Source organism: Numenius arquata, chromosome 26, assembly GCF_964106895.1.
Source record: "Numenius arquata chromosome 26, bNumArq3.hap1.1, whole genome shotgun sequence".
Lineage (NCBI taxonomy): Eukaryota > Metazoa > Chordata > Aves > Charadriiformes > Scolopacidae > Numenius > Numenius arquata.
The window spans coordinates 4,846,635-4,872,955 of NC_133601.1; the positions used below are offsets into that span (position 1 = coordinate 4,846,635).

General features: G+C 64.1%; 2 protein-coding genes across 2 annotated transcripts in view; one reads left to right on the forward strand and one right to left on the reverse strand.

Moving 5' to 3' along the window:
• Positions 1–174: 174 nt before the first annotated feature.
• Positions 175–19,797, reverse strand: FER1L5 (fer-1 like family member 5). The gene is made up of 47 exons (XM_074164086.1): positions 19,638–19,797; positions 19,342–19,397; positions 19,168–19,259; positions 18,977–19,085; positions 18,544–18,678; positions 18,374–18,436; positions 18,227–18,277; positions 18,105–18,135; positions 17,925–18,040; positions 17,711–17,822; positions 17,533–17,618; positions 17,345–17,413; positions 17,192–17,235; positions 16,449–16,525; positions 16,261–16,349; positions 16,063–16,167; positions 15,777–15,954; positions 15,568–15,692; positions 15,387–15,478; positions 14,380–14,566; positions 14,129–14,284; positions 13,276–13,389; positions 13,028–13,191; positions 12,841–12,955; positions 12,644–12,746; positions 12,398–12,570; positions 11,366–11,542; positions 10,370–10,484; positions 10,196–10,273; positions 9,931–10,112; positions 9,510–9,611; positions 8,764–8,913; positions 8,445–8,675; positions 6,790–6,915; positions 6,558–6,713; positions 6,384–6,475; positions 5,463–5,633; positions 2,987–3,135; positions 2,759–2,898; positions 1,818–1,906; positions 1,640–1,735; positions 1,402–1,543; positions 1,185–1,284; positions 803–1,005; positions 596–705; positions 348–495; positions 175–264 (listed from the first exon to the last, which is right to left on the reverse strand). The coding sequence occupies exons 1-47, from the start codon at positions 19,795–19,797 to the stop codon at positions 175–177; spliced, it is 5,649 nt and encodes a 1,882-aa protein (XP_074020187.1).
• A 1,824-nt stretch (positions 19,798–21,621) lies between these two features.
• Positions 21,622–26,321, forward strand: part of KANSL3 (KAT8 regulatory NSL complex subunit 3) — a 33,575-nt gene continuing 28,875 nt past the window's right edge. Inside the window, exons 1-2 of the mRNA XM_074164149.1 lie at positions 21,622–21,918; positions 25,719–25,889. Of these exons, the coding sequence (XP_074020250.1) occupies positions 21,674–21,918; positions 25,719–25,889 (416 nt within the window). The 5' untranslated portion in view covers positions 21,622–21,673. The remainder of the gene's footprint in view (positions 21,919–25,718; positions 25,890–26,321) is intronic.

Consider the following 26,321-nt stretch of genomic DNA (forward strand, 5'->3'; position numbering starts at 1 on the left):
TATTTTCTCCCCAAAGCCGTACCCTACCGAGTCGGGGGACGTGTCCCAGCGCTGTGGGGCTCCCCAAAATGGAGTAGCTGCTTTGTTGCTTCCCACCCCGTGGAGTTGGGGACAACGGTTTGACTGTGGCTGCTTGGTGGCTTTATTGAGGTGACGCAGAGGGGGGGTGGCACCTCAGGGCTTGCCCCCGCCGCCTGCGGGATGTTTCCCCCTCCCGAGACGCAAGCCCTCCAAGGGGTTCACCAGCTTCATGGCCAAATAACCCTGGGGAGGAGAGAGAGAGGGGGGTTCATGGGGGGGCTTTCAGCCAGCGTGGGGAGGGGAACCAGGGGGGCGGCCGTGCTCACCGGGGCGGCGTAGATGAAGGTGAAGAGGAGGATGAGGAGCAGCAGCAGGGCCAGCCCCAGGCTGAGGCGGCTGCGGTAGTGTCTCCAGAGACCATGGTACAGGGTACGCAGCGGGGCCTGCAGCCACAGGAAGGACCACTCCGGCCGCCTGTGGGTGACACCCAGCTCAGATGCTGTCCCCCGTGTCCCCCCTGTCCCCCGGGGGGGGGGGGACGGGACACAACTAGCCCCTCTCCCCAGGGACTCACACGGGAGCCGGGAGGGTCGGGTACATGTTGGGGTCCTCCCGGCCTTTCCCCGCCGGCCGCTCTTCCGCCTCCTTCGCCGTCAGCAGCTCCAGGCTCAGCTCCAGTTTACCCTGGAGGGGGGGCCATGGGGTGCAGCGTCTGTCCCCCCCCCCCCGCATCCCCTCATTGCTGTCCCCCACTGTCCCTGTACCCCCCCCTCCGACTCACCGAGAGGCGCCGTTTGCTTCCCTCCTGCACCGTGCAGGGCCACCACCCCTTCACCCGTCTCTCTCGGAAAAGGGAGAGCCGGGAGGGGATTTGTGCCCCCCACCACAGCCAGGGGCATGGGGGGGTCCCTTGCGGTTTTGGGGTGCAGTTTTGGGGGTCCCGGGCTGGCTGCGGCAGCTTGGTGAGCTCCAGTTCCAGGACCCCTGCGGGGAAAAGCCAAGCTGTCACCCATGGGTGCCCCCCATCACCCGTAGGGGCTCCTCATCGCTTTTGGGTGGCCCCTGTCACCCATGGGTGTCTCCCCCCCCAGCCTATGGGGGGGCAGAGGGCAGGGAAAGGGGGACAGAGGGCAGGGAAAGGGGGGCAGGGGGGGTTGTCTCACCCAGAAAATCATCAGCCGAAAACTTGTCGTTGTCCCACACTTGGAGGATGAGTTTGGGGGGCACCTTCAGCACCGTCTCGTCCACGCTCCAGAAACGCTCCTGCCGGCGCGGGGAAGGGGGGGACAAGGGGGGTGTCATTCTTGTCCCTCCGTGTCGTCCCCCCTCCCACCCACCCACCCAACCCTGGGACCCCCCCCACCCCGGGGTCCCCCTCGCCTTCCGGGGCAGGACGCAGAGCTGCTCGGTCGCCAGGTACTGGAAGGAGAAGACGAAACGCCAGTTGAAGGCCCCGTCCCCGTGCAGCGAGCGGTAATGGATGTCCGTCCTCTGCCGCTGCTCCTCCAGCCCGTCCAGCCACCTGCGTGCCACCCCGAGGGAGGGGACGCTGCTGTCACCCCTGTCCCCAGCCCTGCTCTCTCCTCCCTGGTTGGGGGGGACACGGTGGTGGGCTCACCCCGTGACGTAGATGTCGCTCATGCGTTGCCCCAACAGGTTGACGTCCCTCAGGTCCACGTCCCGTGTGTTCCAGACCACGCAGCGCAGCTCGTACCTTGGGGATGGGGATAAGGATGTGTCACCGCCTCCCACGGGATGTCCCCCTCCCACCCACTGGGGTCCCGCCAGGTACTCACCTCTGGGGCTTGCGGGGGGTGATGTTGACGGGGGGGCCGGGGGGCCCCAGGCTGGCAGGGAAGATGTCGACCCACATCTGCACCTTGCCCTGTGCAGGACACGGCGGGGGGAGGCTGGGACACGCACCCCTCTGTCCCCTGACAGTGTCCCCCCCTGTCCCAGGGTGCCCCCATCACCCCCCCCCCACCATTCCTCCCTGTTCTGGGGTCCCCGTTACTGCAGGGTCCCCATCACCCCCTTGGTGTCCCCCCTGCCCAATGGTTGCCATCATCCCTGGGGTCCCCATCACCCCACACCCCCATCCTTCTCTGCGCTGGGTTCCCTGTCACCCCAGTGTCCCCAAGGCAAGTCCAAGCATCCCTTCATGCCCCAGGGTCCCTCCCTGACCCTGTCTTCATCATCTCACTGTCCCTGTCATCTCAGGGTCGCTGTTGAGCCTCCGTCACCCCTCCCCAGCATCTGTCCCTGTCACCCTGGGGTCCCCGTCATCCACCTCCAGGATCCCTGTCACCCCAATGTCCCCATTGTCCCCCTGGCATCCCCTTATACCCCAAAGACCTCATCACCCTGAGGTCCCCATCACCCACCTCCAGGGTCTGTCACCCCCAGGTCCCCGTCATCCCCTTGGCAGCCTCTTATACCCTGGGGTCCCCATTACCCTGGGGTCCCCATCATCCACCACCAGGGCCCATCACCCCAATGTCCCCGTTGTCCCCTGGCATCCCCTTATACCCCAAAGTCCCCATCACCCTGGGGTTCCCATCACCCCAATGTCCCCGTTGTCCCCTGGCATCCCCTTATACTCCAAGGTCCCCATCATCCACCCCTGGGGTCCCTGTCACCCCCTTGTCCCCTGGCATCCCCTTATACCCCAAGGTCCCCAACACCCTGGGGTCCCTCCCTGTCCCCCCCACCCCACCCTGGGGTGCCCCCTCCCCACCTGCTCCAGCCCGGGCTGGGTGCTGTTGTAGAGGGTGCGTGTCTCGAGGTGCTCGGGGACGAGGTGACAGGCGTGGAGCACATGCAGGGCCAGGCGCTCGTGGGGTGCCCCGGGGTGCCGGTAGGTGGGGGGGCCGCTCTCTGCAAGGCCGAGCCATCGCACCCACGGGACAGGATCCGTGTCCCCCCCACCCCAACACCTTGTGCCCCCACCCAGACCCCCACCCACCGAAGTGGCTGAGGAGGAAGGTGTTGTCCCCGAAGGTGACGGCGGTGCCCTCGACGCTGAACTCGGGTGCCGGCAGCCCCCGGTCGTGGGCGAAGCGCTCCAGTGCCCGGCTGGGGGGCAACTGGTCCCTCCAGCATGAAGGGCCAGCGCTGCGGGGACAGCGGGTGGGCTGGGGGCTGCGGTGTCACCCCTCCTGGGTGTCCCCTCCTTGGCCGTCTCTTCCCCATCTCCCTGTGCCCCCTGCTGTGCCCACCCCATTCCCCTGTGCCCACCCCATAACCATCTCTTCACGTCCATCTCTGTGCCAACCCCATCTCCTTGTCCCTGTCCCCATCTCTTTGTGACGGTCCCTGTGCCCCCCTATCGCCCTGTGCCCACCCCATAACCACCCCCCTGTGCCTATCCCCGGGCCAACCCCTTCCTAACCTTGCCCACCTTGTCCCCATGCCACCCCCATGTACCCACTCCATCCCTCTGTGCCCACCCCTTCCTAATCTGCTTGTGCCCACCCTGTCCCTGTTACCCGGTGGCACCCCCATTCCCCTCTACCCACCCCTGTGCCCTCTTCCTCCTCATTCCCCCTGTGCCCAACCTGTGTCCCCCCCCCAATACCCACCCTATCGCCACCTCCCTGTGCCCATCTGTTCCCTCACCATCCCCTTGTGCCCTCTCCCACGTACCCACCCCATAACCCTGCGCCCATCCCCTGCGCCCACCCTGTCCTTGTGCCCATCCCTGTTCCTAACTCATCACCTCGCCCCCATCCCTTCCCCCTGTGCCCATTCCTGTCCCCATCCTGTCCTCGTCCCCTTGTGCCACCCCCATTCACCTGTGCCCACCCTATCCTCATGTCCGTGTTCCCATCCCTGTCCCCATCTTGTGCCCATCACCCTGTGCCACCCCCGTTTCCCAATGCCCCCCCCCCGTGCCCTCTCCCTCCCCATCTCCCTCTGTCCACCCCCATCCCTCTGTGCCCATTCCTGTCCCCATTTCCCTGTGGCCACCCCTGTGCCCTCTCCATCGCCCTGTACCCGTCCTCCTGAACCCACCCTATCACCATCTGCTCGTGCCCATCCCTGTCCCCTTCTTGTGCCCACTACCCTGTGCCCCCCATGCCCTCTCCCTCCTCATCTCCCTGTGCCACCCCCATTCCCCTGTGCCCACCCTGTCCCTATCTCCTTGTGCCCATCCCCGTTCCCAGCTCATCCCCATCCCCCTGTGCCCTCTCCCTCCCCGTCACCTTGTGCCCATTCCTGTCCCCATCCCTGTGCCACCCCCACTCCACTGTGCCCTCTCCTTCCCCATCATCCTGTTCCCGCCCTGTCCCAACCTCCTTGTGCCCATCTCCATCCCCATCTTGTGCCCATCACCCTGTGCCCACCTCTGTGTCCTCTCTATCCCCATCACCCTTGTCCCTGTCACCCTGTGCCCATCCTTGTCCCCAATCTCCTTGTGCCCATCTCCATCCCCATCTTGTGCCCACCCCCCCATGCCCTCTCCCTCCCTATTTCCCTGTGTCCATTCCCGCCACCATTCCCCCGTGCCCACCGTTCCCAACTCATCCCCATGTGCCCCTCTCCCTCCCTGTCACCCTGTGTCTATGCCTTCCCCATCCTCTCCCCACCCCCGTGTCCCCTCATCCCCTTGTGCCCTCCCCATCACCTTGTGTGACCCCCATCAACTTGTGCCCACTCTGTCCCCATCTCCTTGTGCCCGTTTCTGTCCCCATCTTGTCCCCATCACCCTGTGCCCATCCTTGTCCCCATCTGCTTGTGCCCATCCCTGTGTCCATCCTTGTCCCCATCTCCTTGTGCCCGTTTCTGTCCCCATCTTGTCCCCATCACCCTATGCCCATCCTTGTCCCCATCTGCTTGTGCCCATCCCTGTCCCCATCTTGTCCTGTCACCCTGTGCCCATCCTTGTCCCCATCTCCTTGTCCCCATCCCTGTGCCCATCCTTGTCCCCATCACCCTGTGCCCATCCTTGTCCCCATCCCTGTGCCCATCCTTGTCCCCATCACCCTGTGCCCATCCTTGTCCCCATCCCTGTCCCCATCTTGTCCCCATCCCTGTGCCCATCCTTGTCCCCATCACCCTGTGCCCATCCTTGTCCCCATCCCTGTCCCCATCTTGTCCCCATCACCCTGTGCCCATCCTTGTCCCCATCTGCTTGTGCCCATCCCTGTCCCCATCTTGTCCCCATCACCCTGTGCCCATCCTTGTCCCCATCTGCTTGTGCCCATCCCTGTCCCCATCTTGTCCCCATCACCCTGTGCCCATCCTTGTCCCCATCTGCTTGTGCCCATCCCTGTCCCCATCTTGTCCCCATCACCCTGTGCCCATCCTTGTCCCCATCTCCTTGTGCCCACCTCCCTATGCCCTCTTCCTCCCCATCATCCTGGGCTCAGGACCATGCCCCCCCTGATGCCCCCAGCCCCGTGGTGTCCCCCCCACCCCGACCCCTCTGGGGTACCCACGTGCGGTAGAGGGTGGGCAGCCCGCAGTGGGCGCGGAAGCGGGAGAGCAGGCGGTTCTCCAGGTCGATGGTGGTGGTGCCGATCTCCTGGTCAGGTGGCAGCAGGTCGTAGTCAAGCAGCGAGACCCGCAGGTCCTTCTCCAGCGGGATGGTGCCCGTCACCTCGAACAGCCTGGCAGCAGGGATGACATCAGCCCCGGGGACACGCTGGCATGGGGGCTGGCACCCACCGGCATGGGGAGTTGGCACAGGAACTTGGTGGCACAAGGACCTGGTGACACGGGGACCCTGGGAAACAGGGCATCTGGTGGCATGGGGACCCTCCAGCATGAGGAATGGGGTATGTAGTGACATGGGGACCTACCACCATGGGGAATGGGGCTTCTGGTGGCACAGGGACCCTCCAGCATGAGGAACGGGACATCTGGTGGCACGGGGACTCGCCACCATGGAGAATGGGGTATGTGGTGGCATGGAAACCTGCTGTTGTGGGAAAAGGGAACCTGGTGGCATGGAGAAGGGGGATGTGGTGGGATGGGGACCTGCAGGTGTTGGAAATGGGGCATCTTCTGGCAACGTGGACCTGCTGTTGTGAGGAAAAGGGGACCTGGTGGCACAGGAACCCTCTGGAATGGGGAATAGGGACCTGATAGCATGGGGATGTGGTGGCATGGGGACTTGCCAGCATGGGGAATGGGGACCTGGTGGCATGGGGATGCAGTGGCACGGTGGCCTGGGGACACAGGCACCTGGTGGCATAGGCACCTGGTGGCACAGGGACAGGCTGGCATGGGGACATGCTGATGTGGGGAATGGGGCCCCGCCAGCCCTCCCCTGGGCACCTCATCTCAGTGCCAGGCCCCTCCAGCCTGGTGTCACCCAGGGGTGACGGTGCCACCGGGGCCACCCGCCCTGGCCATACCTGCCAAAAACGGGCTCCAGGGTGTTGGGCACGTACTGGTCCCGCTGGCCCAGCGTCTTCGTCCCCAGTGAGACACGGACATAGGGGTCACACTGGCAGCAGGGAGGGGACCGTCAGGGTGGCATGGGGGGAGAGGACAGGGGACCCCTCCCCAGCACCCATGGGTGTCCTTACCAGCCCGTTCCTGTCGCGGGGGGGCAGGTCGAAGGCCCGGATGACGTAGACCCGCACCAGGCACTTTTGGGGTTGGCCGGGGGGCAGCTCCTGGAAGTGGCGGGGTGGGGGGGGCACCCCGGGGTCCTCGGGCAGGGGGTAGACACAGAAAAGCCCCTGGGAGAGCCGCCTGGCCGTGCACCCTGGGGTGCCCCCGCCCCAGCTCTGGTGTCCCCCGGGAGCTCTCACCCACCTTGAACTCGCCCACGGGGTCCTCCCCCGGCGTGGGGTGGCCCCCCGGCTGGTAGAGGGGGAAGGTCTGGCAGAAATCCTGCAGCCCTTCAAATTCGGGCACCGCCTCCAGCTCGCAGCTGTAGATCTGGGGAGAGGTTCCTGTCTTTGTCCTTGTCCCCCCCATCCCCATCTCGGTGCTTCTCCCCATCCCTGTCCCCTTCCTCATCCTTGTCCCCATCCTGTCTTGAGCCCTGTCCTTGTCCCTGTCCCCAGCCTGTTCCCCTCCCAGTCTCCGTCCATGACCTTGTCCGTTTTCATCCTTGTCCCCATCCCGTTTTCATCCTTGTCCCCATCCCGTTTTCATCCTTGTCCCCATCCCTGTCCTGCCCCAATCCCCATCTCATCTGCATCACTGTCCCTGTCCTCATCCTGTTCCTGTCCCTGGCCTCATCCCTACCCCATCTTCATCCTTATCCCTATCTGTGCCCTTGTCCCCAACCATCCCTGTCCCCATCCCCTTCTTCATCACTATCCCTGTCTCCCTCTCGATCTTCATCCCATTTTCATCCTTGTCCCCAACCCTGTTCATGTCCCCATCCTGTCCCCATCCTGTTCCCATCCCCGGCCTCATCCCTACCCCATCTTCATCCCTATCCCCATTTGTGTCCTTGTCCCCAACCATCCCCGGTCCCAGTCCCCTGCTTTATTCTTGTCTCCATCCATTCTATCCCATCCCCATCTCCATCCCCATCCTTGTCCCCATCCCTGTCCCCTGCTCCAGGTCCCAGGATCTGGCTCACCTTCAGTCTGTCCCTGTTGATCCTCCGCCGGCTCTTTGCCTTGTCCCCCATGGCCGCGTAGAATTTGTTCCACCAGTCATCCTCATCCTCATCTTCCTCCTCCTCCTCCTCCGCAGCCTGGTGGGGAGCAGGATGAGGCGGGGGGACCGGTGGCATGAGTGGCCCTGGTGGCCTCGGTGGCCCCATTCCCGTGCCCACCTTGTCTGCAGCCCTCTTCTTGGTGGTGATCCTGGGCAGTATCTGCAGGGACCAAAGGGGACTACTCGGGGAAACTGAGGCACGGGGCTCGGGGACCCCGGTGTGCAGTGGTGCTGAGGTTGGGTGGCGGGTGCTGGGGACGTGGGGGACTCACCCGAGCTATTCTGCCCCAGGGAGCGGCTGTGGGGAGGAGAGGGGCAAAGAAACCACCCCGGGATGGGGTCCTGCCTGTAGGAGAGAGATGGGGCAAGGGGTACCTGGGATGGGACAGGGATGAGGCAGGGATGGGGCAGGGGGTACCTGGGATGGGGCAGGGGATACCAGGGATGGAGCAGGGATGAGGTAAGGGATATCAGGGATGAAGTAGGGATGGGGTGGGGATGGGGCAGAGGGTCCCAGGGATGGGGCAGGGATGAGGTAAGGGATATCAGGGATGAAGTAGGGATGGGGTGGGGATGGGGCAGAGGGTACCAGGGATGGGGCAGAGAGGGTACCAGGGGTGAGGCAGGGATGGGGCAGGGAGGGGTTCTAAGGATAGGGCAGGGAGTACCAGGGATGAGGCAGGGGATACCAGGGATGGGACAGGGGGCACCAGGGATAGGGTAGGGGGTACCAGAGATGGGGCAGGGAGTGGCAGGGATAGGGCAGGGGATACTAGGGATGGGGCAGGGGGTACCAGGGGTGGGGCAGGGATGGGGCAGAGGGTACCAGGGCTGGGCAGGGCCGTACCAGAGACAGGAGGAAGGTTTCCGGAGCCGTGGGGCTGCCCCTCGCCGTGGGGCTGGCAGCAGTACCGCCCCAGGTCCCGCACGCAGGCCTGCCCCACTTCTGGCCGGTACCCGAAACCCCGCGTGTCCAGCACCCGCAGTCGGATGGGGGGCATGTATTCCTCCTCCGCCGGGAGATGCTGGGGCCGAGCCACGCTGTCACCCCGGGGTGCCAGCAGCCGCCCCCATGGGGGGTGCTCCCCCCCAACCACCCCTCATCATCCTCACCAGCGTCAGCAGGAAGGCGTTGATGGGGAAATTGGGGTTGGTGGTGAGGTCAGCGATGGTGGGGGTCCGCAGGGTCTGGCCCCCACACTGCACCTCCAAGCTGGGTGCCCGCACGCCACCGCGCAGCCCCCGTAGCCCCCACGCCAGCACCTGGGGGGGCACCCAGCAGTTGTCACCCATCCCCTGGGGTGCCCAGGGGTCACCTCGAGTAGGCTGGGTGCCCGGTGGGACACCGAAGGTGCCTGTCCCCATCCTCGCCCCTGTCCCCGTACCCATCCTATCCCCACCTTCATCCCTGTCCTTGTCCCTGTCCCGTCTCCATCCCCTTCTTCATCCCTGTCCCCATTCCTGACTTCATCCCCAGCCTGTCTTCATCCTTGTCCCCACACCATCCCCAGGACCTTTAACACTGTCCCTGTCCCCAGCCTGTTCCCCTCCCAATCTCCATCTCAGACCTTGTCCCCATCCCACCACTGTCCCATCCTTGTCCCTATCCTGTTCCCCATCCCACCTTCATCCCTGTGCCCATCCCATCACCGTCCCCATCCTGTTCCCATCCCATTCCCCAGCCCAGACCTTGTCCATCCTGTCTTCACCCCTGTTCCAATCCCTGTCTTTGTCCCCAGCCACCCCTGTCCGCATCCCTCTCCCTGTCCTTGTCCCTATCCCATTCCTTCCTTCATCCCTGCCCCTGTCCTCAGCCTGTTCCCCTCCTTGTCCCCTTCCTGTCCCCACATGGGTCTCACCTCCAGTGCCACCAGCCGCAGGAGCGGCCGGATACCCAGGGGGATGCTGAAGACCCCCTCCCTCCATGGTGGGGTGCTGATCTGGGCGAGGGACCCATCCTGCTGGGGGGAGGACGGGGACGATGATAATGGGACCCCATCACCTGGGTGCCCCTCATGCCACCCCCACCCCCCCCAGCCCCTCACCTCAGCATCGTGTAGCAGCTCAAAGGCAGCCAGAAGCTCCCCGGCCGGCCCCCTCGGCCCCCCTAGTGGGTAACGCCAAAGCCGGGGGGGCCGTCGGCGCCCCACATCCAGCCAAACATCTGGGGTGCAGATGGTCCTCCCCAGGAAACCGCCAGCACCCTGCAAGGTATTGCTTGGGCGTGGGTGCTCCCCTCACCCGTGGATGCCCTCCCCCTGCCACCCATGGGTGCTGTACCCCTCTGTCCTGGTCGAAGACCTCCACCACCACGACGGGGGGCTCATCCTGGACCCCCCGGGGGTCCCCGTACAGCAACACCCGGTGAAAAAGCAGTGTCTGGTCCCAGAGGGGGTCCAGGGTGCCAGGGAGAGCCCGGGTGCTCTGGCTGACGTGCACGAAGGAGACGTGGGCGATGGGGTCTGGGGTGACAGTGACACTATCAGCACCCCGGGATGCCCACCAGGGTGGGGGCTGAGGGCTGGGGGGGGGGGGGGCGTCCCACCTGCGGTGGTCTTGGTGCCACGGGGTGCCAGCTCCAGCGCCTGGAAGATGTAGCAGCGGAGCTGGAAGAAGTTGGGTCCTGCGGGAGAGGCAGGGGCTGGCAGAGGGGCCTGGGCACCCCCTGGCATGTCCCGGTATCCCCCCCCCCCCCGCCCCCATGTCCCCTGGGGCTCACGCTGGAAGGCGCAGAGGATGAAGGGCATGGGCTGCTGCGAGGGGGTCCGGGACGAGCCCCGCGCCTGCCGCTCTGCCGCAGCCGGCTCGTCCTCCTTGGCTGGGTCCTCTGTGCCCTGCGGTGGGGTGCGACCTGGGGTGGGCCCTTGTCCCTGCTGTCCCCTGGCCCTGCATCCTGCTGTCCCATGTCCTACTGCCCCAGCATCGCTCCATCCATCCATCTATCCCCTCATCCATCTCTCCATTCATCTCTCCATCCCTCTTTCCCTCCATCTTTCCGTCCTGCCATCCCTCTCTCCCTGCATGTCTCCATTCCTCCATCCCTCCATCTCTTCATCCATCCCTGTATCCCTCTCTTCCCCTCTCCCTACCTCCCTCTCTCCCTACGTGCCTCCATCTGTCTGTACCTCCATCCCTCGGTCCCTCCAACCCCCTCTCCTGGAATCTCTGCATCACTCTCTCCCTCCATCCCTCCATCTGTCCAACCCTCCATCTGTCTATTGCCCTCTCCTTCCATTCCTCCATCCATCCATCCATCCCTTCATCCATCCATTAATATTTCTGTCCCTCTCTCCATCCTTCCATCTCTCTCTCCCTCCATCCTTCCGTTCCTCTCTCCCCACCCTCCCTCCCTCCCTTCATCCATCCATCCCTCCCTCCCTCCCACCCTCCATCCATCCATCCCTCTCTCCCCACCTTCCCTCCCTTCATCCATCCATCCATCCATCCATCCATCCATCCCTCTCTCCCCACCTTCCCTCCCTTCATCCATCCATCCATCTCTCTCCATCCATCCATCCATCCATCCATCCATCCATCCATCCATCCATCCCTCCTTCTCTCCCTCTCTCTCTCCCCACCCTCCCTCCCTCCCTTCATCCATCCATCCATCTGTCCCTCTCCCTCCATCCCTCCACACCGCCCTCTCTCCATCCCCCTCTCACCCCCAGGACCCCCCCTGCCCTGTGCCCCCCAGCTCCCCCAGCCGCTCTCCTACCGGGGATCCCTCTAGGAGGAAGAGGGGAGCCACGGGTGAGGTCTGGGTGGGCACCATGCGCCGGTGCCAGCAGCGCCGCCGGCACACGTCACGCGCCTGGGGCCGGAGGCGGAAGCGGGACCCCCAGAGGGGCCCGTACTCCCAACCCTCGGCCTCTGCCACCGCCTCGGGGCTGTGCTGTGGGGACACGGGGCACACAGGGGACAGCATGGGGTGACATGGCATAAGGGCGTGGACAGGGCTGCTCACACCAGTGCGCTGGTGGGACAGGACCCATCCCTGACACCCCATCTCTGTCACCCCCGTCCCTGCCCCTGCCACCCCATGCCTGACACCCCCATCTTGTCACTCCATCCCTGTCACCCCCATCCCTGCCACCCCCATCCCTGCCACTGCCACCCAGATCCCTGCCACCCCATCCCTGCCACCCTATCACTGCCACCCCCATCTTGTCACCCCCATCCCCGCCACCCTCCTTCTGCCACCCCTTCCCTGCCACCCCCATCTTATCACCCTGTCCCTGCCACCCCACTCCCTGTCACCCCGTCTCTTCCACCCCCATCTTGTTACCCCATCCCTGCCACCCTATCACTGCCACCCCCATCTTGTCACCCCCATCCCCGCCACCCTCCTTCTGCCACCCCTTCCCTGCCACCCCCATCTTATCACCCTGTCCCTGCCACCCCCGTCCCTGCCACCCCCGTCCCTGCCAACTCCTTCTACCATCCCATCCCTGCCACCCCCATCTTGTCCCCCCATCCCTGCCACCCCTGTCCCATCCACATTGTCCCTGCCACCCCCCTCCCTGTCACCCCATCCCTGCCACCCCCATCTTGTCACCCCCTCATCCCTGCCACCCCCACCCCTGTGACCCCATCCCTGCCACCCCCATCTTGTCACCCCCCCATCCCCGTCACCACTGTCTCGTCCACCCCAAACCCTGCCACCCCCATCTTGTCGCCCCGATCACTGCCACCCCCCCCTCCCTGTCACCCCACCCCACCACCCCCCTCCCTGCCACCCTGTCCCCACCGCCCCATCCAGCCGAAGGAAGGTGGCCACGTCCTGCTCCCGTCCCTGGGCGCCGGGGTCCCTGCGGCGGGTGCGGAGCCAGCGCCGGCGCCGGTGCGTGTGATAGGTCTTCTCGGTGGCGTGCCACCACGGCGGGGGGCTACCGGGGGCCGCACTCACCCCGTACTCCCAACCTGCAGCACCCAGGTGTCCCCCTCACCACCGCTGCCACCAACCCCAGGGTGGCCGGTGGGGACACCCACTCACCAGCCTCATCCACAGCCCCCGTCACGTCCACCCGCCAGCCGTCGGTGACGTGCCAACCCTGGGGACATGCCACCTCCTCCTTGGGTGGCACCGCCGCACCGCTCTGCAAAACAGGGTGAGAGCTGAGCCCTGACGTGCTTGTGTCACACACCACCCCCCCCCCCACCCCGGTGTCCCCCAGGTTGTCACCCGCTTACAGCATCAGTGGTAGCCACGGTGGCTGGTCGCCACTGGCCACCAAGCGGCCGGCTCTCGTTCTCATAGACCTCCTCCAGCACCTCGCTCACGTTGGTCTCCGTGTCCAGCAGCAGCCTTGGGGACAAGGTGACAATGCTGGTGTCACCTCTCCCCTATGTGTGTCCCCCCCCACCCCGGGGGACTCACCGCCTCTGGGGCTCCACGGTCCAGGGTCCGTCCCAGCGCCAGCCCTTGGGGGGGTGGATCCGGTGGCGGGGGAGCCCCGCTTTGCCGGTGCTGTCGGAGAAGCCAGGGCACCCCAGCAGCCCCCGGGGACCCCACTTGCCCAGTAGCTTGGTCTGGTTTTCATACTGGGAGGGGACACATGGGGTTAAGGAGGGCTGGGGGGGGGGGGGCCACACTGGGGTGGGCCCCCTCCCCACCCCAGGGCTCACCGTCTCGGCGTAGACGCACAGGGTGCCCTCGAGGTGCCGTGGCAAGTCCCCGCTGTTGGCCACTAGTCCCAGCCACAGCCGCAGCCGGAGCTGGGCATGGATGTCCCCGGAACCCTGTGACCCACAGCGTGGGTGGGGGCACGGGGGGGGACACGGAGGGGACATAGGGAGGGGACATGCAGCAGATGTGGAGAAGGTCTAGGGGGGCCATAGGAGGGACACAGGGGACATGGAAGGGATGTGGAGGGGACATGGAGGGGGTACGGGGGGGACACAGAGGGAAGGTGTGGAGGGGATATGGAGCAGACTGGGAGAAGATCCAAGAGGGACACAGAAGGGACACAGGGGACATGGAAGGGATGTGAAAGGGACACAAGGGAGGGAGATGGAGGGAATGTGGAGGGGACATGGAGCAGACATGGATAAGGTCTAGGAGGGACATAGAGGGGACAGAGGGGACCTGGAGGAGATGTGGAGGGGACACAGAGGGGATGTGGAGGAGTTACAGAGGGGACACAAAGGGGACATGGAAGGGATGTAGGGGTGACGTGGAGAGGACACGGACCAGACACAGAGAAGATCTAGAGGGGACATAGAGGGGATGTGGAGGGGACACAAAGGGTGGGGACACAGGTTGTGGGGGGGGGATATAGAGGGGATGTGGCGGGGACAAGGAGCAGACATTGAGGGGACACCAAGGGGACATAGAGGGGATGTGGAGGGGATATGGGAGGATGTGAAGGGTTCATGGATGGGACACAGGAGATGGAGGGGACATGGATGGGACACGGATGGGACACGGGGGACACGGAGGGGACGCAGAGGTGACACGGAGGGGAGGTGGGGTGCCTACCAGCAGGAAGAGGGTCTGGAGCCGGCCGCAGAGCCTGCCGCAGGCACCGGGGCCACTCCGGGAGAACATGAGGTCGGACGCGGGGACACGGGCGCAGGCCACCCGCCGCTCCCCCCGCAGCAGCCACAGCATCACATCGGGCACGCCGGCCTGCGGCTGCGGCGGGAGGAGAGAGACCGGTGGGCTGAGACCGGCCACAACTCATCACAGCGATGACCCACCCATGCACTTCCCCCAGCCCTGGCCCCCACCTCCACAGCCAGGGTGGCCACCCGTCCCAGCCAGCCCTCGGCCACCGGCAGCAAGGTGTCCCAGCCGGCTCTCGGTGGCACCGCTGCCGCCGCCGCCATGTGCCGCAGGAGGTGAAGACGGGCGGCCCGGAGGTGGGCATCCAGCGGCGTGGGGGTGGGCTGCGCCTCTAGCCGGGGCAGCGCCCGCCTACAAACAGCCCCCCCCTTAAATGCCCCATTTTGTCCCCAAAATGTCCCATTTCCCCCCTCCACACACCCCATTTCCCTCCCAAAATACAACTTCCCCCCCAAAATGTCCTCTTGCCCCCCAAAATGCCCCATTTTGCCCCTAATTGCTCCATTTCCCCACCAAATTACCCATTCCCCCCCTCCAAATTGTCCCTTCCCCTCCCCCTAGTTGTCCTATTATCCCCCCCAAAGGTCCCATTGTCCTCTAAAATTCTTCATTTCCCCCCCAAATGCCCCGTTTCTCCCCCCTCAATTGTCCCATTTCCCCCCCCCACAAATCCCATTTCCTCTTCCAATTACCCTGTTTCCCCCCAATACCTCCGTTTCCCCCCAAAGACCCCATTTTCCCTTCAATTGTCCCCTTTTCACCCCAAATGTCCCATTTCCCCCCCAAACCTGATTCCCCCTCCAGTTACCCTGTTCCCCCCCCCCCAAATACCCCATTTTCCCTCCAAACGTCCCATTTTGACCCCAAATGGCCCACTGCCCTCTAAAAGTCCTCATTTCCCCCCCAAATGCCCCGTTTCCCCCCCAAAATGACCCTTCCCCTCCCCCAAATCCCATTTCCCCCTCCAATTACCCTATTGCCCCCCCCAAATACCCCATTTCCCCCCAAATGTCCCATTTTCACCCCAAATGTCCCACTGTCCTCCAAAATTCCTCATTCCCCCCAGTCAAATGCCCCGTTTCCCCACCCCCAGCACCCCACTATCCCCTGCTTTGAGACACCCAGGACCCCCCCCATCCCGGGGAACCCCCCCCCCTCCACTCCAGCTCACCCGCAGTCCTGGGCCAGCTGGCGCAGCAGCCTCCTGCCGATGTCCCCCACCGTGTCCCCACGGGCCCCCCGCAGCTCCGCCACGTTCCTCTTCTGCCAAAGTGCCACCAAATCATCCCAAACGGGAGCCGGGGCGGGTGGGGGCGTCCCACCCCACCCCGACGTCCCCCATGGGTGCTCACCAACCGCCGGCACAGGGCACGCAGGAGGTTTAGGGCATCCCAACGGTGACTGGCGTCCTCCCAGGAGGAGGTGATGGCCACCACCGGCTTGTCACCGTACCACGGCAGGTAATGATAGCGGTTGCCTGCATCCGGAGCATCCCGTGGGACACCAGCGGGTACCACCCTTGTGTCCCGTCCTCCCCCGCCCAACCCAACAACCCGTTCACCATCGAAGAGGGGACATCCGTGCGCGGTGACGGAGGGGGACGGCTTGCAGGTGACATCGCCCGTGTCCCCGTAATTGCCGAGGCTGAGCTCCAAGCGCAGGAGCTCGGGGCCGGCTGGCACCATGGTGGCCGAATAAAAGATGCCACACAGCCCGAACCGGTGACGGGGCAAATGGCCCTGGGGCAAAAAGAAAAAAAGGTGAAAATACTCCCAAAATACCCCTCAAAAAAAAAAAAAAACCCAACCCCCTCGGGGTGGCATCACGCCGTGTCCCCATGTCCCCACCTGCACCCGGGCGATGTCCTCGGGGGCGATGGTGTCTCGTTGGCATCTGTTCGGGGTCCCCATGTGGGTGCTGAGCTCCAGCAGCACCCGGCCCCGATAAGCCACCTGTAAAATAAGGGTTGGGGGGTGGTGGTGGCGGGGTGTCGTCCCCCCCCCCACCATAAAACGGGTGCTGTCCCCACCCTGTCACCCACTCACGGTGCTGGGTGTCCTGGCAGAACCCGGCCGGGGACCGTAGAAGGGGAGGAAGCTGGGTCCGAAGCAGGGTAAGAAGCCGGGGGTCCCCTCTGGGGGGAAAAGAGGGGGTTCAGTGGGGGAAGGAAGGAGGTTGGGGGGGGGTGTTTGGGTGCTGGGGACCCCCCCACCCAAGGGGGGACCCCACTCACCCTCAAGCTCGGCACCGGCGGAGGAGATTTGGGAGAGGTGGAGGGTGGCGGTGGCCAGGACCTTGCTCCTGCGGAACCTATGGGTGGACGGGGAAAAAGGGGTGGGGACTCCCCCAAAAATGGGGGGACCCCAAAAATGGGAGCCCCCCCAAAACCGGGATGGCCCCACAAAATTGGGGTGGTCCTCCAAACCCGGGGTTTTCCCCCCAAAAATGGGGTGATCCTCCAAAACTGGGGTCACCCCCCAAAACCGGGGTGGCCTCTCAAAATCGGAGGGGTCCCCCAAAACTAAGGTGTCCCCCAAAATTGGGATGTGCCCCTAAAACTAGGGTTTTCCCCCCAAACCGGGGAGGGCCCCCATAATCAGGGTGGGCCTCCAAAACTGGAGTGGCTCCCCAAAACTGGAGTGGTCTCTCCAAAACCAGGGTGCTCCTGCAAAATCAGGGTGTTCCCCTAAACTGGGGTTTTCCCCCAAAACCATGGTGGGCCCCCATAATCGGGGTGTTCCCCCAAAACTGGGGTGGCCCCCCAAAACTGGGGTGGTCTCCCCAAAGCCAGGGTGGCCTCTCAGGGGTGTTCCCCCAACCCGGGGTTTTCCCCCCAAACCAGGGTGGACCCTCAAAACTGGGGTTTTCCCCCAAATCCGGAGCGGTCCCCCAAAATCACGGTGGTTCCCCAAAACAGGGGTGTTCCCCCAAAAGCAGGATGGCCCCCCCAGAATCGAGGGGGGTCCCCCCACATACCCGCTGAGGATGGCCAGCTGGATTTCCTCGCAGATGGGGGGCAGCTGTGGAGAGGAAAAAAAGTGGAGGTGTGCCCCCCATTTTGGGGGTGCCCCCACTTGGGGAAGGGGGTGCAGGATGCGTGTGGGGCTGGAGGGGGGGGGGTCACCTCACCCTCAGGGGGAAGAAGAAGACCTCGTTCCACACCGGGTTGGCGTCGGGGGGCATCACCCGGGTGCAGAGCTGCGGTGGGCAGAGCCATCAGCACCCACTCCCCACCACCCACGTGGGATCGAGCCCCCCCCCCCCGGACACCCCCACCCATGTCCCCATGTCCCCCCCCCCCCTCTCCCGGGACCCACCGTCCTGCCGGCAAAGCTGACCCTCACCGCCGCCGCCACGAAGCCCCTCTTGCCGCCGACCGTGGGGAGACATTGCCGAGCCGGCTCTGCACCGGTGATGGGGAGAGGTGAGGGGGTCCCATGGGGGGGGGGGGGGGTCACCCCCCCCCTGGCACCACCATCACCCCAAAATCCTTACCCTGCGGCAGGTCCTCGGCGTGGTAGACGCGGAGCTGGAGCGTGGCGGCACACGGCGGTGGCTGCAGCAGGTTTGCTTCCACGTCCTCGTCCCCCGGCGGCTCCTCCTGTTCCTTTTTGGGGGGGGTGTGTGTATGTGTGTGAAAAAATTGGGGGACACCCCCACCCCGGGTGTTGGGGGGGGCGGTGCTGGGGAGGATGAGGGGGACACTCACCGTCACCGTCTCGCCGGCGCGGAGGACAGCCAGGCTGACGCGGAGGTACCCCCGGGACCCGGCGTCGGGGTGACTGGGGTGCCGCAGGCTCAGCCACTTCCAGCTCAAGCTGTGTCCTAAAGGACAACCCTCAGCGTCACCCCGCCTTCACCGCGGTGTCACCCCAACCCTCTCACCTACCCGGAGAGCGGTAGACGGTGCCGACGTCCAGCTGTGGGGATGGCAATGGGGTGAGAGCGGCCGAACTGCGGCGTGACCCCCACCTCCCCCCCCCCCCCCAGTTCCCAAGCCACCGTCCTCACCTGGAAGACGCCGATGACAGCTTTGGCGCGGGTGGCCCGTGAGTCCAGCACCTGTGACAGGGGAGGGACATGGCATCAGTGGCCACCCCGTTGTCCCCGTCCCCACCGGTGCCACCAATTCCACCCCCCACCCCACCACCCCCCGACCTGGATGCGGATGGGCTCCGCTGCCAGCTGGGTGGGTGTCCGATGGAAATCTTGGCAAAACACCTAGAAACGGGCAAAACAAGGTGAGGTGACACCTCAACAACACCTCAACGACCCTCAAAACGGGCGGAGTGAGGTGACACCGACGGGTCCCCGTGTCACCTCCCCACGGTCACCTCGTTATAGTAAGGGTTGTTCCCCACCCGGATCCTGGTCCTGAAACGGTGCTGGCCGATGAGGACCGTCACCACCGGCTTGATGTCGTTGCCCTGGAGCTGGTGGCCCTCGATGACCCTCACCCGTACCTATGGGACAGGGGGTGACACGTCAGATGGGATGTCACCCCTGGGTGCCACCACCCCCATGGGACCCCTACCTGGAAATCCTCTTTGCTCCCCCCTGGGGGCTTGTCGGGGAGGCGAGGTGACCCCGGTGACGTCGCTCGTGGTGGCACCACCCGTCCTTGCAGGGGGATGGCGGCATCCTCAGCCGTGCCACGGGGGACGTAGGAGCAGCGTAGGGTGACAGTGCACTGCAAGGGGACAGGTGGCACCCCAGACCGTGGCTGGTGGCACCCTGGGGTGCTGCTGGGTGGGTGCTCACCCCCGTGGGCTGTCCTCGAGGGTCCAGCAGCGGAACATCACTGAGGGCCAGCGGCAGCCCAGGGTCGGCCACCAACTGGTCCAGTGACACCGTGGTGGCACCCAGGTCCCTGCGGGGACAGGAGGAGATGGTGAGGGTGGCCACCCCAGGTGTGGTCTCCCCTGGGGTGCCCACCTGTGGGTGCTACTCACCCCCGTGGCGCGGGCTGTCCCCAGTGCCGGAGGCGCAGGGTCAAGCTGGCCGTGGGATGCAGGGGACGAGCACCCAGTGGCCATGCCAACGTCTTGGGAGGGGAGGTGACAAGGGGTTGGTGGGGTGACCCGAGTGTCCCTGTGCCACTGCAGGCCACCCTGGGGTCACCTCACCTCGTTCCAGGTGGGATTGCGCTCCTCTGGCACCACCCGGGTGCTCCTGGGGACCCCTGGGGGGGGACAGGAGGGAGGGTGGTGACACGTCAGGGTGGGGACATCAGGGGACAGCTGGCACTGTCCCCACATGTAGGGATGGCCAATGCTGTCCCCAGGTATGGCCAGCACCATCCCATCACACGAGGATGCCACCCAGGATGGCCGATGCCGTCTTGTCACACAGTGGTGGCCAATGCCATCCTGTCCCATGGGGACGGCCACTGAGGTGTCCCCCCCTCAGTCCCCAGAGGTACCTCTGAAGCGGGCAGACACGTGCACGCCAGGCCCAGAGCCGGTGGCCCTGGGGATGTGGGCACTGGCCACCAGCAGCTGCAGCATGGCTGTGTCCCCATGCCACTCTGCCACCGAGACGTTGTCACCACGGCACCGGGACGAGTTCCAGAATGGTGGCATCGGGGGAAACGGGGCAGGGACGTTGCTGTTGGCTTGGCTTGGTGGGTGTCACCGTGTCACCACGTGCCCGTGTCTCTGTGCCCCTGTGTCCCCATGTCTGTGAGCACCCATGTCTCTATATCACTGTGTCCACATGCACCCATGTTCATGTGCACCCGTGTCCCTGTGTCACCACATCCCCATGTCCCCGTGTCCGTATATCCCCATGCCATCATATCCCTGTGTCTGTGAGTCCCTATGTCCCCATGTCGATGTGTCCCTGTAGCACTGAGTCCCCATATCCACCTGTCCCCATGTCACTGCATCACATGTCCACGTGTCCTTATGTCCATATGGCCCGATGTCACCACATCCCCATATCCATGTGTCTCTCTCTCCCCATGTCCCTGTGTCTCATGTCTGTGTCCCCACGCCACTGCATCCTCATGTCCTTGTGTCATCACATCCCCATGTCCTTGTGTCCACATGTCCTCATGTCCATGTGTCCCTATGTCTGTATGTCCCCACATCACTGCATCCCCATGTCCCTGTGTCCCCATATCCCCGTCTCTATATATTCCCATGTCACTGCATGTCTGTGGATCCCTATGTCCCCATGTCCCCATGTCTCCATGTCCACATGTCCCTATGCCCCCATGTCCCTGTGTCCCCACGTCCATGTGTCCCCACGTCCCTATATCGCTGCATCCCCATGTCCCTGTGTCCCCACGTCCATGTGTCACTGCATCCCCATGTCCCTGTGTCCCCATGTCTGTATGTCCCCATATTACTGCATCTTCATGTCCCCATATATGTATGTCCCCACGTCACTGCATCCCCATGTCCCTGTGTCCCCATGTCTGTCCCCATGTCTGTATATCCCCACGTCACTGCATCCCCATGTCCCTGTGTCCCCACGTCCATGTGTCCCCATGTCCCCATATCACTGCATCCTCATGTCTGTGTCCCCATGTCCTTGTGTCACTGCATCCCCATGTCCGTGTGTCCCCATGTCCCTGTGTCCCCATGTCTGTATATCCCCACGTCACTGCATCCCCATGTCCCTGTGTCCCCACGTCCATGTGTCCCCATGTCCCCATATCACTGCATCCTCATGTCTGTGTCCCCATGTCCTTGTGTCACTGCATCCCCATGTCCATGTGTCCCCATGTCCCTGTGTCCCCATGTCTGTATATCCCCATGTCACTGCATCCCCATGTCCCTGTGTCCCCACGTCCATGTGTCCCCATGTCTGTATGTCCCCATGTCATTGCATCCACATGTCCCTGTGTCCCCATGTCCTTGTGTCACCGCATGCCCACATTCATGTGTCCCTCTGTCCCTGTGTCCCCATGTCCATGTGTCCCTGTGTCCCCATATCACTGCATCCCCATGTCCGTGTCCCCATGTCCTTGTGTCACTGCATCCCCATGTCCCTGTGTCCCCATGTCTGTATGTCCCCATATCACTGCATCCTCATGTCCGTGTGTCCCCATGTCCTTGTGTCACTGCATCCCCATGTCCATGTGTCCCTGTCACTGCATCCCCACGTCTGCCTGTCCCTCTGTCCCCGTACTATTGCATCCCCACATCACTGCACCCTGACATCCATGTGTCCCCGTATCCCCGTCTCCTATATCCCCATGTCCTCGTGTCCCCGTGTCCGTATGTCCCCGCGTCCCCCTTCCCGCTCCTTCCGCTCCGCTCCCCTCCGCTCTCCGCGCTTTGACTCCGTTCCGCTCCTGTCAAATCCAGTCTCCGCTCTTTACGGCCCGCCACCCCGCCGCGGCGCGCATGCGCCGGCCACGCCCCCTCAGGGGGCGTGGCCGGCGCATGCGCGCCGCGGCGGGGTGGCGGGCCGGGCGCGGCGGGATGCGTCGCGGGGCTCGGTAGGGCCATGTCGCAACGCGGGGGGGACCGTGATCGCGACCGGGAGCGGGATCGCGACCGGGAGCTGCAGTGGTCGGCGCGGAGGATGGGGACGTCGCTGTTGCTGCAGTTGTCGGCCCACGAGCGGGAGCTGGACCTGGTATGCTTGGACCACAGCTACGCCAAACCCTGGAGCGCCCACCCCGACGCCAGCGCCGCTCGGCCCACCCGCATGCTCTTCCTCACCCCACGGAGGCAGCCCGGCACCGCCCTGTGAGCTCCCGGCGGGGGGGGCGCTTTATGGAGCGGGAGTGTGGGGCTGAGAGGCCTGGGGGGGGGTCCTGAGGGGTCTGTGGGGCAGAGGAAGGGGCATAGAGGTGGTCCTGAACGGTCAGTGAGGGGACAGTGGGGAAGTCTGTGGGGCTGAGAGGCCAGTAGAGGGGCTGGGGGTATCCTGAGGGGCCTGTGAGGGGAGAGTGGGGGTGTCTGTGGGGCAGGGGAGGGCTCTGTGGGGCTGAGAGGCCTGTAGAGAGGCTGGGGGTATCCTGAGGGAAGAGTGGGAGTGTGTCTGTGGGGCTGAGAGGCCTGTAGAGGGGCTGGGGGTATCCTGAGGGGCCTGTGAGGAGAGAGTGGGGGGGGTGTCTGTGGGGCAGGGGAGGGCTCTGTGGGGCTGAGAAGCCTGTAGAGGAGCTGGGGGTATCCTGAGGGGAGAGTGGGAGTGTGTCTGTGGGGCTGAGAGGCCTGTAGAGGGGCTGGGGGTATCCTGAGGGGCCTGTGAGGAGAGAGTGGGGGGGGTGTCTGTGGGGCAGGGGAGGGCTCTGTGGGGCTGAGAAGCCTGTAGAGGAGCTGGGGGTATCCTGAGGGAAGAGTGGGAGTGTGTTTGTGGGGCCGAGAGGCCTGTAGAGGAGCTGGGGGTATCCTGAGGGGCCTGTGAGGAGAGAGTGGGGGGGGTGTCTGTGGGGCAGGGGAGGGCTCTGTGGGGCTGAGAAGCCTGTAGAGGAGCTGGGGGTATCCTGAGGGGAGAGTGGGAGTGTGTCTGTGGGGCTGAGAGGCCTGTAGAGGGGCTGGGGGTATCCTGAGGGGCCTGTGAGGAGAGAGTGGGGGGGGTGTCTGTGGGGCAGGGGAGGGCTCTGTGGGGCTGAGAAGCCTGTAGAGGAGCTGGGGGTATCCTGAGGGGAGAGTGGGGGGGTGTCTGTGGGGCAGGGGAAGGCTCTGTGGGGCCGAGAGGCCTGTAGAGGGGTTGGGGGTATCCTGAGGGGAGAGTGGGGGGGTGTCTGTGGGGCAGGGGAGGGTCCTGTGGGGCTGAGGAGCCTATGTAGGAACTGGGGGTTGTGAAGGGCCTGTGGGGCAAGTGTGGGGGGTCCTTTGGGGCTGAGAGACCTGTGTGAGGGCAAGGGGAGGTCCTGAGTGGTCTGTGAGGGGAGAGTGGGGAGTATGTGGGGCTGACAGACTTGCGTGATGGCTGAGGGGGTTCTGAGAGGTCTGTGGGGGGAGAGTGGAGGGTTCTGTGGGGCCTGTGGAACTGAGGGGCCTATTTCGGGCTTGGGGGGTCCTGAACAGTCAGTGAGGGGAGAGTGGGGGGTCTGTGGGGCTGAGAGGCCTGCAGAGGGGCTGGGGTGTCCTGAGGTGCATATGAGGGGGGAGTCGGGGGGGTGGTCTGTGGGGCAGAGGAGGACTCTATGGGGCTGAGAGGCCTATGTGATGGGCGGGGTGGGCCCTGAAGGACCTATGAGGGAAGAGTAGGGGGTTTGTGGGGCAGGGAGGGTCCTGTGGGGCTGAGGAGCCTATGTGGGAGCTGGGGGTCGTGAAGGGCCTGTGGGGCAAGTGTGGGGGGTCCTTTGGGGCTGAGAGACCTGTGTGAGGACGAGGGGGTCTCCTGAGGGGCCTGTTTGGGGAGAATGGGGGCCCTCTGGGGCAGGGGAGGGTCTTGTGGGGCTGAGGAGCCTATGTGGGGGCTCGGGGGGTGGCCCTGAGGGGCCTGTGAGGGGAGAGTGGGGAGTATGTGGGGCTGACAGACTTGCAGACAGGTCCTGAGGGGTCTGTGGGGGGAGAGTGGAGGGTTCTGAGGGGCCTGTGGAGCTGAGGGGCCTGTTTGGGGCTGGGGGGGTTGGTCCTGAGTGGTCTGTGAGGGGAGAGTGGAGGGGTCTGTGGGGCAGGAGAAGGACATCCTGTGGGGCTGAGGGGCCTGTGTGTGAGTTGGGGGATCCTGAGGGGCCTTTGGGGGGAGACTGGGGCATCTATGGGGCTGAGACACCCTGTGGGGGGGTTTCTGAGGGGTCTGCAAGGGGAGAGTGGGGGCTCTGTGGTGCTGAGAGGACTTTGTGGGGGCTGGGGGTGGTTTTGAGGGGCCTGTGAGGGGAGAGTGTGGGGCTGAAGGGTATATGTAGGGGCTGGGAGGCCTGTGGGGCAGGTGAGGGGAAGTCCTGCTGAGTTGAGAGGTCTTATGCGGGGGCTTGGGGGGGCTGTCCTGAGGGGTCTGTGATGGGAGACTGTGGGGTCTGTGGGGCAGAGAAGCCTGTGTGGGGGCTGGGGTGGGAGAGTGTGGGGCCTTTGAGGGGAGAGTGGGGGGGGGCGTGTCTGTGAAGCCCCCTGTGGGGCTGGGGGAATCCTGAGGGGTCTGTGAGGGGGAGAGTATGGAGCTGAGGGAGCTGGGTTAGGTCCTGAGGGGTGTGTGAAGGGGCAGAATATGGGGCTGAGGGGTCTGTGAGGGGAGAGTGTGGGGCTGGGGGAGGAGGGTTAGGTCCTGAGGGATCTGTGAGGGGGAGAGTGGGGTGCTGGAGGAGCTGGGTTAGGTCCTGAAGGGTGTGTAAAGGGGGAGAATGTGGGGCTGAGGGGTGTATGAGGGGAGAGTGTGGGGCTGGGGGAGGAGGGTTAGGTCCTGAGGGGTGTGTGAGGGGGAGCGTGTGGGGCTGAGGGGTCTGAGGGGGGGCGTGTGGGGCTGAGGGAGCTGGGTTAGGTCCTGAAGGATCTGTGAGGGGGAGAGTGGGGTGCTGGAGGAACTGGGTTAGGTCCTGAAGGGTGTGTGAGGGGGAGTGTGTGGGGCTGGAGGATCTGTGAGAGGGAGAGTGTGGGGCTGAGTGAGCTGGGTTAGGTCCTGAGGGGTCTGTGAGGGGGAGCGTGTGGGGTGGAGGATCCTGTGGGGCTGGTGTGGTGGTGAGGGGAGAGCGTGTGCTGGGGAGACCAGAGCAGGTTTGGGGACCCTTGGGGACCAGTATGGGCCGTGGGGGCTGAGTTGGGGATGGACTTTCCGTTGTAAAGCACGGCAGAGCCCAAGGTAAGCAATGCCCTTCTCTAAAGGTTCTGCGCTTGGGCCACAATAACCCCAAGCAGCGCTACAGGCCTGGGGAAATGTGGCTGGAAAGCTGCCTGGAAGAAAGAGACCTGGGGGTTCTAATTGACAAGCGGCTGGACACGAGCCGGCAGTGTGCCCAGGTGGCCACGAAAGCCAACGGCATCCTGGCTTGTATTAGAAACAGCGTGACCAGCAGAAGTAGGGAGGTGATTGTGCCCCTGTACTCGGCACTGGTGAGGCCACACCTGGAGTATTGTGTCCAGTTTTGGGCACCTCAATCCAAGAGAGATATCGAGGTGCTGGAGCGGGTGCAGAGGAGGGCAACGAAGCTGGTGAAGGGCCTGGGAAACAAATCACATGAAGAGCGGTTGAAGGAGCTGGGACTGTTTAGTACGAGGAAGAGGAGGCTGAGGGGAGACCTCATCACTCTCTACAACTACTTGAAAGGACACTGTAGAGAGGTTGGTGCCGGTCTCTTCTCACAGGTAATTAATGACAGAACGAGAGGGAGCGGCTTCAAGCTCCAACAGGGTAGGTTTAGACTGAACATTAGGAAAGAATTTTTCACAGAAAGAGTGGTCGGGCATTGGAACAGGCTGCCCAGGGAGGGGGTTGAGTCACCATCCCTGGATGTGTTTAAGAGCCGTTTAGATGTGGTGTTGGGGGATATGGTGTAGGGGAGAACTTTGTAGAGTAGGGTAGATGGTTGGACTCGATGATCCCAAGGGTCTCTTCCAACCTAGACGTTTCTATGATTCTAAAGCGGGGTTATTGCTGACAGGGAAGCAGATGTCCCCATCGACGTGGAGACGGTGACGCCCACACCTGTGCCCCTCTACGACAACCAGAAGGCGCGCAGCGTGATGAACGAGTGTGAGCGCCACGTCATGTTCGCCCGCACGGACGCTGACGCCCCTCCACCGCCGGACGACTGGGAGGAACACGTCAACAGGTAGCACGGGGATGGCAGAGAAAAGAAATTCGGGCACTAGACGGGCACACGCTATGTGGTGTGAGGTTGTTTTTGGTGTGACTTGATATGCAGTAACCTTCCTGAATGAATAATGGTCAAAGAAGATGAATTCTTGTGTCTAAATTCCTCGTCTACCTGCTATGAAAGCAGTGGGGTGTAATGGGAGAGACTGGCCCAGCTGCCGAACCTTTCATAGAATCATGGAATGGTTTGGGTTGGAAGGGACCTTAAAGCCCATCCAGTGCCACCCCCTGCCCCGGGCAGGGACACCTCCCACCAGACCAGCTTGCTCCAAGCCCCCTCCAACCTTCCCTTGAACCCCTCCAGGGATGGGGCAGCCACAGCTTCTCTGGGCAACCTGGGCCAGGCTCTCACCACCCTCACAGCAAAGAACTTCTTCCCCACATCCCA